General features: G+C 38.6%; 2 protein-coding genes and 1 long non-coding RNA gene across 6 annotated transcripts; all 3 read right to left on the bottom strand.

The window, feature by feature from the left end:
* Positions 1–272: 272 nt before the first annotated feature.
* Positions 273–3,107, bottom strand: LOC108952902 (uncharacterized). 2 transcript variants are annotated; one of them, XR_001978069.2, is made up of 3 exons: positions 2,892–3,092; positions 1,041–1,202; positions 273–586 (listed from the first exon to the last, which is right to left on the bottom strand). It is a non-coding gene; the product is annotated as an uncharacterized LOC108952902 (long non-coding RNA). The 2 variants fall into 2 exon arrangements; XR_001978068.2 differs by lacking the exon at positions 273–586 and having other exon boundaries at positions 847–1,202; positions 2,892–3,107.
* A 259-nt stretch (positions 3,108–3,366) lies between these two features.
* On the bottom strand, positions 3,367–12,952 carry LOC135628116 (APO protein 4, mitochondrial-like). Of its 3 annotated transcripts, none has more exons than XM_065134570.1 (6): positions 12,710–12,952; positions 11,545–11,598; positions 11,107–11,154; positions 10,916–11,018; positions 6,133–6,391; positions 3,367–4,538 (listed from the first exon to the last, which is right to left on the bottom strand). In XM_065134570.1, the coding sequence occupies exons 5-6, from the start codon at positions 6,384–6,386 to the stop codon at positions 3,818–3,820; spliced, it is 975 nt and encodes a 324-aa protein (XP_064990642.1). In that variant the 5' UTR covers positions 6,387–6,391; positions 10,916–11,018; positions 11,107–11,154; positions 11,545–11,598; positions 12,710–12,952; the 3' UTR covers positions 3,367–3,817. The 3 variants fall into 3 exon arrangements, with proteins under 3 accessions (XP_064990642.1, XP_064990643.1, XP_064990644.1); XM_065134571.1 differs by having other exon boundaries at positions 11,545–11,589; XM_065134572.1 differs by lacking the exon at positions 11,545–11,598.
* A 714-nt stretch (positions 12,953–13,666) lies between these two features.
* LOC103998302 (uncharacterized) lies at positions 13,667–15,122 on the bottom strand. The gene is made up of 2 exons (XM_009419743.3): positions 14,940–15,122; positions 13,667–14,234 (listed from the first exon to the last, which is right to left on the bottom strand). The coding sequence occupies exon 2, from the start codon at positions 14,196–14,198 to the stop codon at positions 13,905–13,907; it is 294 nt and encodes a 97-aa protein (XP_009418018.2). The 5' UTR covers positions 14,199–14,234; positions 14,940–15,122; the 3' UTR covers positions 13,667–13,904.
* Between the last annotated feature and the right edge of the window lie 563 nt (positions 15,123–15,685).

Here is a 15,685-nt window from a genome sequence, read left to right as displayed (position 1 = left end):
AGTAGTGTGTCGTGAATCCATTCGCGAGTATGGTTTTGTCTCACATGCCAAGCCCCATCGACACAGTCCGTGACAAAGGAGAAATCATCGGTTAAACCTCAAACCTCCTAAAAAAGAAAAATCTCCCGGATAACAAACATACTGAAGAATTCCTTTTTCAGAGGTGTAGCTGCCACTCCATCGTCTCCAGGTACAGAAATATCTCTTCTACTCTCCAGAAATGCATCTTTTCGATCAGGAGGATTATTTATGTGGGCCAAACAACTAGTACGGTTAGAATAGATGATGCTTCTTCCAAATGGAATTTACATCTTTATTACTGAAGGCCTCGATAGCCAAGTTGTCTAGGATTTGACTCACCAAACGCACGCTGGTTGGTAGGGGAAGGTTGTGGATACTGACTTACTATGAATGTAAGAAATATAAAACTTGCTATAATCACCCATCAGTTAAAATTTCTGTTCTTGACGTAGAAAGCCCAAAGTAAGATAGAAAGCAGTAGGAGATCAAGTATACCCAGGTTTTGATCGCATGCATTGCCGAAAGAGCTTGAAAGGGCCTGGAACTGTTGTTTCAAATGGATTTCCTTCAAAGCAACAAAAATTGAACATAAAAGTTTCACCCTGTAGAGTATACAAAAACACTGAAAAATAAAGAGTACCCTATAGAAGTACTTAAAAACGGAACAAGAAATAAAACATTAGTAAATTAATTGATGCTAAATCGGACAGATCCTGGAAAACAACATTACATGCATCTAAAGGCATAAGAGGTTTGGTAGATGTAAACATTTTAATTCTTTTTTTTTATTTCCATTCACCTTTCAAATATAAAGTTGGCAAGGAGTGAGAAAATTTACTCAACCTTAGCACACTAGAATTTTGAAAAAGTTCAAAAGAGTCAACAACCTGAGCGCATTCCTAAATATGCACAACCAAACAGAAATGATAAGAAACCAGAAGGACTTCAGAATTCAACCATGGATCAAATGAAAATACAGTTTCGAAGATTTGAAACCAAGGAGAACCTGGATAACATACGTCTGTCTGTCTTCAGCACGGTCGTTGCATCTGTGTGCCTGAGGCTATCGTGTATCACCTTCAGGTAAGCCCCAGGGGCCCTCTCTCCTTGGCACAGGTCGAGTGCCTCATCCTTCTCCTCTACAAATAATTTTTAAATGATCTTCATGCCCCCGATTTGCACTGCAGCAACGTCAACTTAATCAGAACCACGTCTTAAATAAGCAAACTAAGCACCGTCAACAAATACACAAGATCAACAATTTTGATTTGGAGTAGTAGTCTCTTGGATTACTGAAGGCTACACACAATGACCCTCCTTGGACACCACATTAGTGGAAACCTCATGCACTGGATTGCCCTTTTGTGAAGAGTAGTAGATGTCATTACAGGTTATTATTAACTCACCAAAAATGCATCTCAAGCTGAGTAAATGAAACCTATAAACTCCCCTGAGCATTATTGATCCTTTAAAAACTAAGCAGATACAAGACCTGCAATGCTACCTAATCCTTATTATCCTTTTTCTATTTCTCTTACTTCTTTTATTATTCTGTAAAAGTTGTTTCAGTTCCTCCCAACTATCTTCTTTACTTGCACAAACTATCTTATATTTAGAACTAGAATAACCTAGCAATAGAATCAAATTGCAATGAGATCACCTAAAAAACTGAGAAATGGAAAGAAAAATAAATGCAATAAAGCTAAAAAGATAGCAAAAAGAAAATATGGTGATTGAACCTATATGTGGTCCATCAGTGTTCATATTGGGCATATCACTCAATATGTGTATCTTACCGAGCATAAAGCCCAGATAAAACTACTGAAACAAGGTGTGTTAAATGGTAAACGTACCGGCCGGTACCTGCATTATTTCTCAAATTTTTTGATAGCAATGGCAATCACCATCTCTTGTTTCTTTTTCTTTTTCTTACTCTGTTTCTTTCTTTCTCTCATCCATGCTCACCCTCCACCTGCTTCTCTTCCTCCTCCGGACCAACTCATCCCAGTCTAGAAATCTGATATCTTGGCCAACCGACTACAATATCAGATTTCTAGATGAATGATTAGGAAAACAATTGGTAGATTTAGCTGGCCCAATGACATGACAAACTAGGTCTTTCATCTCAGTTGATAATTTTTATGTAGAAAGGCAAACATAACAAGTTCCACGTTATTCCAAGAACTGATTAACAAGTGCTTACATGTTCATCGGAAGTAGTTAAACGCTTACCGAAGAACATTGGTGACTCAAACAATTAATGCTCGCTATATCATTCGCTTCAATATTGTTTTTATTTTATTTTATAGAACTGTGACAAACATCTTGTGACTTTCTCAACCAGCTTACCTCTGCAATCAATTTGTTCCGAGATAGATTGACGACCAGGCAGATAAAATTAGCATCACCACTAGTCATTGCATTCATTGTAACTTGTAAACCCCAGAACTCACCGCAAAGATCATCACAGAAATCACTGTACCTGACGCAGATCTCCCTTATGGTTGGAAACCCAATTCGATTTGCCGAACCGGAAAAACCATTTTAAAGAATGGAACAATAACCAATCATCAAAAATTGATTCACACAGAAAAACCCTTCCTCACAAGAATCATCCACAGTCGGCTTCGATCTAGCCATTAAAAAACACTCTCTATTTATTTCTCCATGGATCTTTGCAAATTCAATCATAAATATGTTACCTACATCAAGAGACAACAGCAGCATAGTCTTTTGAGGGGGTTCACAAACATGATGAGTGGCACGAACGGGAAAATGGATCAAGGCAAAGGACTTCGCACGGACTGAGAATCTAAGAAACCGAAAGAGCTTAGAGAGAGAGAGAGAGAGAGAGAGAGGGATTCACAAACCCTAGTGCGTACTTGTGACTTCCAACTGTGACAGGGCGATGGTCCGAGTCTCGAGGAAGAGTCGCGACGTGGGTGTCTCCGAGGCACCACCCATTTCTGCAACCAAACTGGCTCGCGAAACCGGCCAATTCGAAGGATTCAGGTAGTTGTTGTTAGTGAAGGCCGTTCGACCGGTTTTCGAGTTGATCATCGAGGTCAGCTCTAGATGATGGCGTAGCAACGCTGGTGATTGAATCCGATGCGGAGATGATCGTCGATCTTATTAGATATGAAGAAAAATCTTACTAAAACTTGATGAACTAACTATACGAGTATTATTATTATTATTATTATTATTTTTGCTTGGCTGAGTTTTTCTTAGCTCGTAAACGATTAGCATGTTTTGCATGAACCTTAAAATCCCCTTGTATTTGGATGAATTCTCTTCGGTACTACTGACACGCATCACAACAAAATTTTGAACACAATAAAAAAATACTTCAAAACGATTTATTTTCTCCTCAAGTTCATAAAAACAATAATTTTAAAGCATCAAAATAAATAAGCTTGACAGAATCAATGAACTCTCTTCTGGGAAAACAATGTTACTTTAGCTGCTCGCTGGTAAAGAGTCTTGCAACATAATCTAATCTTTTCACTCCAAATCTCCACAACAACATGGAGTATCAAATGAGAAACCTTTATCAGTTGATTACTTTCAAGTCTCTTGCACAGCGAGAAATAGGTATCGGATCTCCTTCCGATCAAACTTCCTGACCAACTTAGACAGTGAGATGCTATCCCTCAGGAGGACGTCAGAAATCATTAATATGTGAAGTTTCATATCACTTGTTCTTGAGAAAAAAAATGAAGGTGCCATTTAGAGTGTCATATCTGAATCAAAGCACGGTCTCCAGCAAGCATCGTATGAGTGACCATCATAAAACTCAAGTGGCTGTGAGCCCATGGACCTTCATCATACAGAAGTACTTCATCGGCACTCTGGCACCAGCTTGCATGCAGAGCTCGACGACAGCTGGTGCATGCCCATAAAAACCCCGCCCGCTATCCACAAGCACAGGTGGATCGTGAGGCCGCCGATGCCACACCATCTTTGGTGGTACCAAGTCATCCACCTCCGCTTTCTTCCACATGTGGGATCCCTTCCATCTTTCAAATTTAAAAACCCCACAGAGTCGCGCCTTGTGCCCTGATGGCCCAACGTGGATTTCTGAACAATACTTGCAGACCTTCACTGGATAGACTAGCAATAGCTTCTGTACTCCCAGCCTGAGCGTCTCCCAGGCATCCAAGGTGACCTGAGCAACTAACTTGATGTCTTTGTCCGACGAAACATCAGCCTTTACTGTGTTTCCTTGGCTACGAGGGGATTCTTGACTGCAATTATACAAAACTTCATCTGAAATTTCAACTCCAGCTTGATAGCATAATTCAACAATAGCTGGAACACGATGGAAGTCAAATCTCTGGTCATGCTTTATGATGCTTTGATGCATATCTTGGAGATGAAAGGACTCAACTGGAGTGAGGATATCATTCAATTTTCCTTCAGTCCAATGGTGTGGCTGGTCCTTAATAATATGCTTAAAGCCATAACAGGTTTTAATCTGATGCCCTGTCTCACCAACATATACTTCAGGACAAAACCTGGAAGAAAGATCATAACTGGAAAGTTCAAAAATAGCTTCGCTATGAAAGTCTAATATTGTTTTGTAGTACAGATGAAAAACAAAACTTAAAATCAGCCTCACAATCATGTTATGGTGGAATGAATCAGCCAATTCTTTTTCCAATTCACCCAAAATACCAATTAACTGCAAATAAACGTTATTGAAGAGCAACAGTTCAAGTCACTTTATAAAATGGCCGAGATTTCAGCAATCAAATGCAGGCCTGGGCATCAGACATGCTGTAAACAGTCGATAAAATTAGTAGGAATATGAGAAAGAAAACAGCGGTCATCAGAACCAACAAAGCAAGCTTCACAAGCTACAAAATTCTAGTCTAACCAGAACAAGTATGCAGTCAGCCAATAACAAACTATCTCGGAAACTACAAACGTCAACTAAGTTGCTTTTGGTTGGCGTGCAAATAAATCCAGTGTGTGATGCATCGTATCCAGGTTTATTTAATGCACAACAATTACAGGTTCATTCACCTCATAAGACACTGAGGAACATTCCATGGATGGTCTTAGTCTTGCATACAACAGGTTTGGTAAACAGGCTTACAAATGAATTGAACATGCAGAGAACGAGTGTAGTTATGCATAAGCACAAAAAAAAAAGATCTTTCATTTCTTCTAAAAATAAAGAAAAAACTAAAAGAAAGAAAGAAGGATATTTAATAACCAGAACCAGTGGAGAAAGAAGTTTATTCTATTGAAAAATCAGAAATCTCCTACAAAAGCTACAAGCTACAAAAAAAAAAACCACTCAAGACAAAATTATCTAAATTTAAGATCATGTTGACTAAATGGATGATTGAAAAAATTGCAATTAAGTCGTGGAAAAACAAACAAAAGAGAAAAACTAAGAAGAAGGTGAAGTGGGAAGGGAAGACACAAATTCAGGAAGAGGAACAATGAAGGATGAATTATAAAATCATGAGAATGAGTCAGACAAATGAAGATCCAAGGAAAACTACCAATTCATAATCTCATAGAGATTAACAAATCGTACAAAGTACCAATCCCCAATGACCTAAATGAAGTGCAAAGTGACTGTTTTTTATAAAAGAAAAGTTCCTTGTATTGAAATATGAAATAACATGACTACCTGTGACTAACAAGAAAGAACAGTAAGAGGATCATTCAAGAAATCAATACTGAAAAAACAATATAAATATGTAATGCTCCCCCTAAATATAATAAGCAGGTCTGAACAAGTATCAGTGGATACACAAGAAGTTCAGGCGAGAGTAAAAGATGTCTTATGTAACAATCCAAGGGACAAAATAATTAACAAACAACATAGCTGACATTAAAAGGCTGAAAGTTTTGGGACATGAAACCCATCTGTCTCCAACTATCAGCATTTATTAGTTCCCTAAAGAAATATATTTGAAAGAAGTTCCTATTCATTCATAATTTCACATGTTCATGGCAGGACTCTTTATTTTGTAAGAATGTTTATATGAGCCTTACAGAGAATGAAAACAACCAGCATTTTCAGAAGTGAAAATGGATTAACAAACAAAAAACATGTAGCTAACAAGAATTGCAAGGAACATAGATGCTTACTTGCATGACTTAACCGGGATAAACTTGAGGAGAGTAGAGATGCCTTCTGCCAACATTTCTCTCGATTTTAGAACATCTTGTGCTATAGGAATCATTCTCATGACAGGATAATCTTTTGTTCTGTTTCTTATTCTTTTCAAAATCATTGGCCGAAGCTTATTCCAATCAACTTTTGAACCATACTGCCTCAAATGCATGAGGGAGCAATATAAGTCTCCCTGGAGATAATGCTGAACTGGCCTCCAGAAAGCCATCAGACCTAAACCACAAATTTGAGCATTCAAATATATTAAATTCTACATGTTGATGCTCAAAAGACATACAGACTAAAGCTATGTATGTGTTTCTACAATATAAAATTAAAATAGCTAATTGGATAGTGGATGGGCATGCTTAGGTTTAAACCATCCAGTGACCTGGATGAAAACATGACTTTAGGTTTGATAAATAAGATTGGTAGGGATTTGAACTAATTGTGGCTCGATTATAGTATTTTTGAATAGTATAACAGTATCTTGCCTTAGCAATCAAAAACATTGTAAGCACATTCAAAAGCATTGTAATTGGTTTCACTAGATCAGTTGGCTAAAGAAAAGGTCCAGACCACCCAAGTTTCAATGAGAAAAACTATGCTTTGTGCATGCATTATTGAGAACAAGGGGCTCGATCAAGAAAAAACAAACACCTGAGGCTTTTTCTGGGAAATCACCAAGATTTATAGTTATATTGATCCCGAGTTTTATTTCAAAACAAAAGCACAATAATCCAAAGAACATATTATAGCAAAGAAGCCTTGAGCTACATATTTATATGCTCACAAACGATAATGATGCATTCTCAATAATTCAACAAAACACAAAAGAACAACAAAACAAAACAAACCACTACAATTTTTAAAATTAAGTTTAAAAAATTCTAAAAATACAATAAAAGATAACCGACCCTTAAGAGGGTTGTCTTTTTATTCTTTTTTCCAAGAATGAAAACAGGGTAATCAAATATGGGAATGAGGAACCATTTTTATTGATGCCCAGGGAGAATTCCACTATGTATCTGTGAAGATGCCACAATTTTTCTATCAGTGAGGCGTGACCATGTGTATAATTTGACATGGCAGCAGGTGATACGTTATTAGATAGAAGTTTATAGAGAGTCGACAAGGCCAAATTGGAGTTAGTTGATGCTGCCAACGATAATGACCAATAATTTGAAATAGCAGCGTTATGAGAATCAAGCAAGTCCTAGTGGCTGGGATTTCAATTTGGTTGAATTTAAGCACAGAGAGAATTGATTAATTGGACAACTTTTTTGGATCAATTTTGTCAACCACCTTATTCTCGTCTCCCCCTGCCAACTGCCATTGCCTCATTCATTGGGCACTATCAACAAGTAACACCATGCTCCTCATTCCATTTCTCAACCTGTGTTGTCAGTCCATTGCCAACATGTCACCGACAAATTTGTATAAAGGGTGTTCGACGTAATGCTTGTATATGTCTGTGTCTTTCGATTTTGTTCATGCCTTGCACAACATATAAAGAGCTTACAATAGGCTTGACAACCCCATTTTGGTTTGCTTGGTCATCTTAGTCCTATAAATATTGGTTATGTGAAATCATCGTGCAAAGGCAAAACTGCCCAAAAACAGGCCACCCAGGCAACCATTTTAGGGGTTTTCTAACTCCACAAAGTGGTGCAAAGTGTCAACCAACACAACACCCAAGAGCTACACGGGTGGCACATGGCTGGATGAGCCTTTGAGGTAGTGTCTAGAACTGGTTCGGTGCCTTGTTCTGCAGCAATGTTATGTGGATACTTGTAGGGACTTTTGATCGCGACAGACCACCTTGGACCCCTTGTCATACGATTGTTCAGAGCTTATGAAGTATATATTTATATTTTGTAATTGCTTATCAAGTGTTAGCTAAAATGTCTACTTGCGAGATCTCAAGTTAAACAATTCCTCTAACTCGTTTTCTCTTTTGTAGGTCCTTAATGGACCATAAAAGGTTTCGTGGAGGTTGACCCTTTACGGACGAAAACGTAAAGGTGCCACATGACTTAGACAAAACTAAGTAAGTTCGTGACAAACAAGAGAGCCTTGTGTAAGATCTTCCCGTCTGCTCTTCTACCCTAAACTCAACACCACACCCTAATTGCCTGAACAACACACCCTAACCGCCTCAACAACCTTATCACCGTCGAGGCCATACCAATGCTCGTGCATTGCTATGTCCTAATGTCATTGGCAAATGGATCTAGTATCACTATCCCCTTATCTGTACACAGTGGTTTAAATAGGTGCTCGGGTGAAGCAACATGAGGTGAGGCCTGAGCACCTCAAGGGTTGGCCAAGCGAAGCGCTTCAATGAAGCGCCGCCTAGGCGCTCACCCAAACCCAGGCGTCGGGCACCTCGGGCAAACGCCTGGTTCAAATGAAGCAACCAAATCAAATTTTTAAGTCTGGTTCGACTGAACAGTAGCTAGTTGGTGATTGCCTCCGCCGCCAACGGCCTAGCCTTGGTGCGTAGTTCCTTCTGTCACCACTACTTCCGTGTGCAGCTCCTTCCACCATCGAGGGAGAGGACCACAGCTTCCTCTGTCACCGACGGACACCTCTGAAGCTTTCTCCACCCATGACATCGCCATCCGCAGCTTCCATCGGTGTCGGTGCTATCATCCACAGCTTCCTCTGTCGTTGTTGTTGTCATCCGAAACTTCCTCCGCCATTGCTGTCGTCCATAGCTTCACCACTATCGTAATCGTGACTCTTTTCCCTAGTTTCCACAGTCAGTGACTCTTTTCTCCCCTTCTAACTACTGTTAACAATAGGTAATCTACTGTTAACAGTAATTAATATTATATTTTTATTTATATAATCATATTTATTAATTATATTATTTTTTATATTTTAATATTTTAGAGGATCTTGCTTCGCTCCAATGAGCACTACTGTGAACAGTAGATAATCTGCTGTTAACAGTAATTAATATTATAATTTTAATTTATATAATCATATTTATCAATTATATTATATTTTAATATTTTAGAGGATCTTGCTTCGCTCGAATGAGCGCTACTGTGAACAGTAGATAATCACCTGTTAACAGTAATTACTATTATATTTTTAATTTATATAATCATATTTATCAATTATATTATATTTTAATATTTTAGAGGATCTTGCTTCGCTCGAATGAGCGCTACTGTGAACAGTAGATAATCACCTGTTAACAGTAATTAATATTATATTTTTTATTTATATAATCATATTTATTAATTATATTTTTTATATTTTAATATTTTAGAGGATCTTGTTTCGCTCGAATGAGCAAAGAGCGCCTAACGCCTTAAGCATTTTAGGACCTTGATGTCTTTTGGCACCTAGCACTTTTTAAATCATTGTCTGTACAATCAACGATGTTGTCTAAGCTCAATATTCGTTCCCATGATTACAATATCTTAGTTTAGGAAGAAAGAAATTCAACTCAATTGATTGAGGGAGTGCCATGAGTAACATACTAAATACATTGCGTGGAACCATATCCTATTCCATATTTAATAAAATTTACTCAATTATTATCAAATAATTACTTATAGTTCAACAGTTACATCATAATTGTATAACATGTCATAATCTATTATATGTGGAGCCAAGAAACCTAGGCTTTTAAAGAAGTGGTCATATCTATAAAAACTGGCTTCACAAGAATCACAACTATGACATATTGTGCTGTTATCAGACAAGTGTTTCATGAGATATGCACAGAAATAGCTTAATTTAAGATTGAAAAGATAAATTCTCAATGCAAATTTATAATCTGGCATGAAATCCATAGGTTTTGGATGCTTGTTGCTTGCAGCCATCCTTTCATCAGCTTAAGATTGAAGCATGAAATAAAATACGAATTATGATATTATCACCCATAGATCGTGGAATAGATCAATGTGTGTTTCTTGGATTTCCAGATCAACCAATTGCTGACACTATCAACAGTTGCTAATTCACACTACAACTTCCCACAAAAGAAAGAAACAAAGAAGACCAGAGAAGAATCATCTTAGAAACATGAGACCTGGACAATAGCATTAGATGAGGGTGATCTAAAGAATCAGACCAAGACAATCGAAAGATAAGAAAACATAGGGTTCCCAAAAGCCGATCTCCTCATAATAGAGCAAGGTTCAAGAAAGACAAGAATTAAGTCAATAATTCACTAAATACATTGATACGGAAAAGAAACAAAAAAAATACTAAGAAGATCATATCATCCATGCGAGGGCAGACAATCTAGACAAAAGGAAAACATAAAAAGTGACAGTAGAGAGGTTAGTACCTTGCAGCATCTGGAAAGGCAGGTGTTGAAGGGAGTGGCAGAAGCAGCGTTCAACAAAGTAACCATGGGGGAGAGGGAAGATCGAACTCGTAGGGTTTAGAGGAAAGATCGTGATATGGGATGGAGATGGGACATGGAAGAAGGTGTTCTGGAGTTTCACAATGTGTAGCATAGACGCACAACTAATTAAATGGTAAAGCTTAGACCAAAACCAAACAAAGACCAAAAAATTTACTAGCATAGGAAGTCCTTTACCATACAGAACAAAGCTCTGAAGTATGAAATAGAATAAGTTCATGATATCTGAAAACAACAATATGGTAACTTACCCAAAATTCAAGCGACGTCTTCATAGGGCTCACTAAAATGTTTAAAATTTAATAAAATTTCTTAACCTTTTCCTAACTGGGGAATTCTATTAAATAGAGTGAATCTGGAACATATACCTTCTGGTGTTGCTTTCTGTACATTGCAGTCCAAGTAAGCTTAGCAGGTTTCAGACCATCGTGGAAGCAATTGATTGCATTTTGAGTTTGCAAAACAGAAGACCTAAACAGATCCATGAATTAGTTGAAACAGAACATAAAAATATTTGAATCATGTATATGGGTCCACAATAAGATCTGAACAAGTTCACCTGTGAGTCAGATCGAACAAATGTAATATCCTTTCCTGGATATATAACCTGACACCAGTAAAACAGCAGAGTTTAGTCCTGAAAGACAAGCACATAACATGACCATCTAGATAACAGAGGCAATATCGAAATACAGAAACTACTGCAGGAAAGCCATAAGGTTCCAGTGATAACAGTTTAACATGAAATAAGAATTTTCACTAGTAAATGCAGAGAAAGATACAAATTTTAATCCAATAAAAATCAAATATCAGAAATTCCCATAAAACTATAGCACGTTACTTCCCAAATTTATAAGACATGAAAAGAGGAAAACTAAAACATGAAAGGTGATGCTGACAAATGGTAGAGAACATATATAGAGTAATTGTTAATGCAAAATATAAAAAAATTGCTACTAAGGCATGGATGACGCATAAGTCGGATGCTGAGACATACTTCAAAACCATCTTCTTGAATTTCCAATATCGTCAATACTTTCTCCTGGGGTTCCTAATAAGTAGTCCGTATCAGAAATGGAAATAACAATTACAACAGAGAAACTATCAGGAGAAAGCACATAAGAACTGGACTAAAAGCCAACAAAGTTTTGCACATTTAGATGAAACAGAAAACAAATACCCTGCAAAAAGTAACAAACTGCATGCACCATCAACTAAGATTGAAGAACTGCTTCTTGCAAAGAGAAAAGCCCACTTCAATTTTGGCCATTAAGGTTAGGCAATAGGGCACTTACACTGATCAGATCTACGGTGATTTAACAGTATATCCTGCAATCCTAATATCTAACACAAAATGCCAGGCATCAGAAGGGGGCAGCTAAAAAGGACAGTCCATAGAGCACAAGTAATAAGAAGTCAACCAACAACTAAATCAATCCAATCCCTGGCCGATAGATTCAAAAGATAAAAACCAATTTTTGGCCGCCTCCTAATACCAACATCCTAAACGCAAGTCTTAGCAACCTCCTAATACTAGATACCTCCAGCTAAACTAGACCAGCTACAAGCAATCAATGAGAGAATTAATAAGAGCACATGAAAGCAAGAAGTGTAATAAAAGGCAAGAGATGCTAAAAGGCGCCAAGGTGTCAAAACACCCAAGGTTGTAGGTGCTCACCCGGACAAAGTGAAGTGCTCATGAATATTAAAATTTTAAAAATATATATCGTAATTGATAAAAATAATCACTGAAACAAAAAATGACATATCAAATACATTCATTTAAAGTACCAAATTATTTTGTCCAAATCTATATTAATAAAACAATTAACATAGAAGTACGAGAAGGATGGAGAGGGGGTTGTTGGGTATGGCGAGGGGGGTTGCTGTCAGTTGGGAGGGGAGGAAGGATGAAGGATCCGAACAGAAGGAGAAGGAGGAGGAGGGGAGGTGCGGCTGCTGCGCTGCCGGGAGGAAGCCGCCGGCGCAGGAAGGAGAAGGGAAGACGCCAGCGAAGGGACGAGGAGGAGGCTGTCGGCGCAGGGAGGAAGGGGGGAAGATGGCTGTGACGAGCCAAAGAAGAGGGAACGCTGGCAGCTGCGGCGGAGTGAGCAACGGCGAAGGAAGAGGAGGAGTATGAGGATGAGAGAGAGATAATATACCAACGACAAGCCAGCTGGAGGAAGACGCCGCCGCCGCCCGCCGCCCGCCGATGGAGAGGAAGAGAGGAACTGCCGCCGATTAGGTTTCCTGGGCTCTCGTGGCGTGCGGGGTTGGGTGTGAATATTAGTTGATCTGGTTCGATCGAACCAGATCCGGTGACCTGGCTCGCTCCTACCCGATTTGAATCCGGCGGACGCGTGGGCCGAGGCACGCCCCTCACCGGCGCCCAAGTGAAGGCTCTCGCTTGGCCCACGCTCGGGCATGCGCCTCGACACTCTAAACCCTCCAAAAAACCCAAGGAAATAGGTCACTGGATTTCCATGATAACCAGTTCAACACCAAAAATATTCAAATATAAATTACGAATAGAAAAGTTCATAAGAAATTATCGACTTTGGATGAGATCTCCATGATAACCAGTTCAACACCAAAAATATTCAAATATAAATTACGAATAGAAAAGTTCATAAGAAATTATCGAATTTGGATGAGTTCGTTAGATTTTATGTTTTCAGGATGAGCCCAAAAAAACACAGTATGGATGATACTAGAGACTTGTAAGTTCTTGGTTTCCATACTATTTAATCAATATGAGATAAATATTTTTACCAACGACTCTTCTTCTAACGTCATTCTTATTAGTTAATATTTTATTATTATTGATGTGAACACGAAGGCTCATAAAATTGTATGAACTCATTCAAAACGGATAATTCCTCATGAGCTTTCATATTTGTACCAATGATGATAAAATATTAACTTATAAATAAATATTAAAATAGATTATGTTTGATTATTTCAAAAAGAAAAATCATGCATCATTAATGTGCATTATTATAATGTCATTAATGTGCATTATTTCAAAAGACTTTACATGTTTATTTTGCATCCTCATAGATATATGTCACCTTCCATGTGCCAAAATGTCTGCAACAGAGCTTTAGAAACCAAACCAGTAAGACTAATACTCGCCGACGAGTTCATTATCATGGAGATACATCAGGTTCCCAAAAAGAGTACAATCACTAATTTGTTTTTATTTTTAGCAGCAAACATCATGGCTAAAATTGTGATTGGTATGATGGTCATTATCTGCTCTGCTTAAATGGTGATGAAGAACTAAGGAAGAGGGGCACCAAGACTTTTTGGGCTTGCCTTCCACAAGCCGGACTTCATCCTCCAGCAGCAATGTGGTCAGAAGAATTTTAATTTCCCCTTATGCAAGGATTTAGCCTGGCAGAGTGCCTTGTCGGCTCCTGACATCCCTGAACAGGAATCTGTAGCACCCAAGGTAATCGCAAAGTACAGATAGATGGTGCACAGGAATGCCAACAAAGCTAGCATCGTCAAGAGGAACCTGTGCCGCTCAAGAATTGTAGAACAAGAACCTAACTCACTGTGATCTGATACGTGCTTCTTGGTTGCAGATGACAGAAAAACCGAGTTCTGAGACCTCCTGTGAGGCGATGACAATGCATCAAGAACCATCTCTGTTTAGATTTGTCTCAAGTACTCACTGAAGCCCTGGATAAAAAGAAAAAGATGGCTGTCACTCACACTCCAACAAGTATTTATCTTCTGAACAATTCCAGAACAAGGAACTTTTTTATAGGGTAAGAAAATGTCCCTTGTAACTTTGTATTAATTTCTAGGAATATTATATGTAGGTTTTGATAACAATAACTTGTCTTAATTTCTAGGAATATAGTGTTGCCACTACTTTCAAGATGCCCGGCACTATGTAAGACGACTAGGGCATAACAATCCCTATGATGCATGCATCTATCTACTGCAAACTCTCTCACAAACAAGGAGGCCTTTTCCCTCAGCATGACGATACTAGACTGTCAAATCATTGCAGAAAACCAAAAATCTCAGATGCAATCGCTGAGAAACGATCAAAATGAGTCCCTTTTCCTTCCGAAGAGAGAGGAATTGCATACATCAATAGGACATGCAATCGCTGCAAATGATCACATACTTGTCGTGCACTAATTAAAGATCAACCAAATAAGATTGAAGAAGCAACGAATCCGTAGCCATGGTAACCAAAAAAGAAAAGAAAAGATCAGTGGCGCATGTCATGGATCTGACGCCCGGAAGATAGTGATCCGGCGAATCCAGAACGATAACCAATCGGTAACAACAAGCAAAAGAGAGAAACCATCCATCAAAAAGCGTCGGGAAGAGAAGAAATCTGGCATTTCGAGGGTGGGAAACTGCACGTACCCCGCGACGGAGGGAAGAGGAGGGAGAGATCCGAGTCCGGACCCTCGGAGCAGCTCCCGAATCAAAGTCGGTCGCGGGGCAAATGAAGATGCTGCGTTGTCGAGAGAGAGAGAGAGATGGAGGGCCACTAATTTGGTTTGGCTTGATGCGGGGGAGTCACATGAACTTGGAGAAAGAGAAGGGTGAAGAATTGTGGTCTATTCTTTGCTTGGACCAACGTGAAGGCATTTATTTGAGTTCGTTAACAGATAAATAACCGTTGGTTGTGTTTGCGCAATTAAAGATTGGGCGTACAAGACGAGCACGAGTTGGGTCCGGTCGATTTCCGCACACGAGATTGACCCCATGAAATTTGACTTTAAAGTCGATTTGCTACCAGAAGTTAGGTAAGGATCTGTTTTGCGTATGAATTTGTCATCGAAAGGTTGGTCTAACTCCAGCATCAAGTCCCACCACTTGCACATGAGGATGGGTCCCCCTTTGTTGACTGGATGACAGTTGACATGATGAGAAGGTTTACAAGGGTCAACCAGTAAAAGCTTCTCAGTCTCAGTCAACCTGATTTAAAGGTCTGATGAGGACAAGCACATAGTGGACCCATTGCAAGTGGGTTAGGCATAGTTATCAGAACTACCGTTAGCTGGTCAAATTATATATATATATATATATATATATATATAATATTTTCTCTTTAATTAGACAAATTAATTAAAAAAATTATGTATACCAAAAGGTCTTTAAAATAT

The sequence above is a fragment of the Musa acuminata genome, chromosome BXJ3-1, assembly GCF_036884655.1.
Source record: "Musa acuminata AAA Group cultivar baxijiao chromosome BXJ3-1, Cavendish_Baxijiao_AAA, whole genome shotgun sequence".
NCBI lineage: Eukaryota > Viridiplantae > Streptophyta > Magnoliopsida > Zingiberales > Musaceae > Musa > Musa acuminata.
Note: the sequence above shows the minus strand (reverse complement) of the source record. Positions and strands in the feature narration are given on the sequence as shown.

What these genes read in the sequence shown, in the direction of transcription:
- LOC135628116 (XM_065134570.1), bottom strand. Translation starts at nt 6,386, where the DNA reads ATGGCTTTCTGGAGGCCAGTTCAGCATTATCTCCAGGGAGACTTATAT. An exon ending in ATCCCGGTTAAGTCATGCAA is followed by an intron (nt 4,539 to 6,132) that starts GTAAGCATCTAT and finishes TCTTTCTTCCAG; the next exon opens with GTTTTGTCCTGAAGTATATG.
- LOC103998302 (XM_009419743.3), bottom strand. Translation starts at nt 14,198, where the DNA reads ATGGTTCTTGATGCATTGTCATCGCCTCACAGGAGGTCTCAGAACTCG.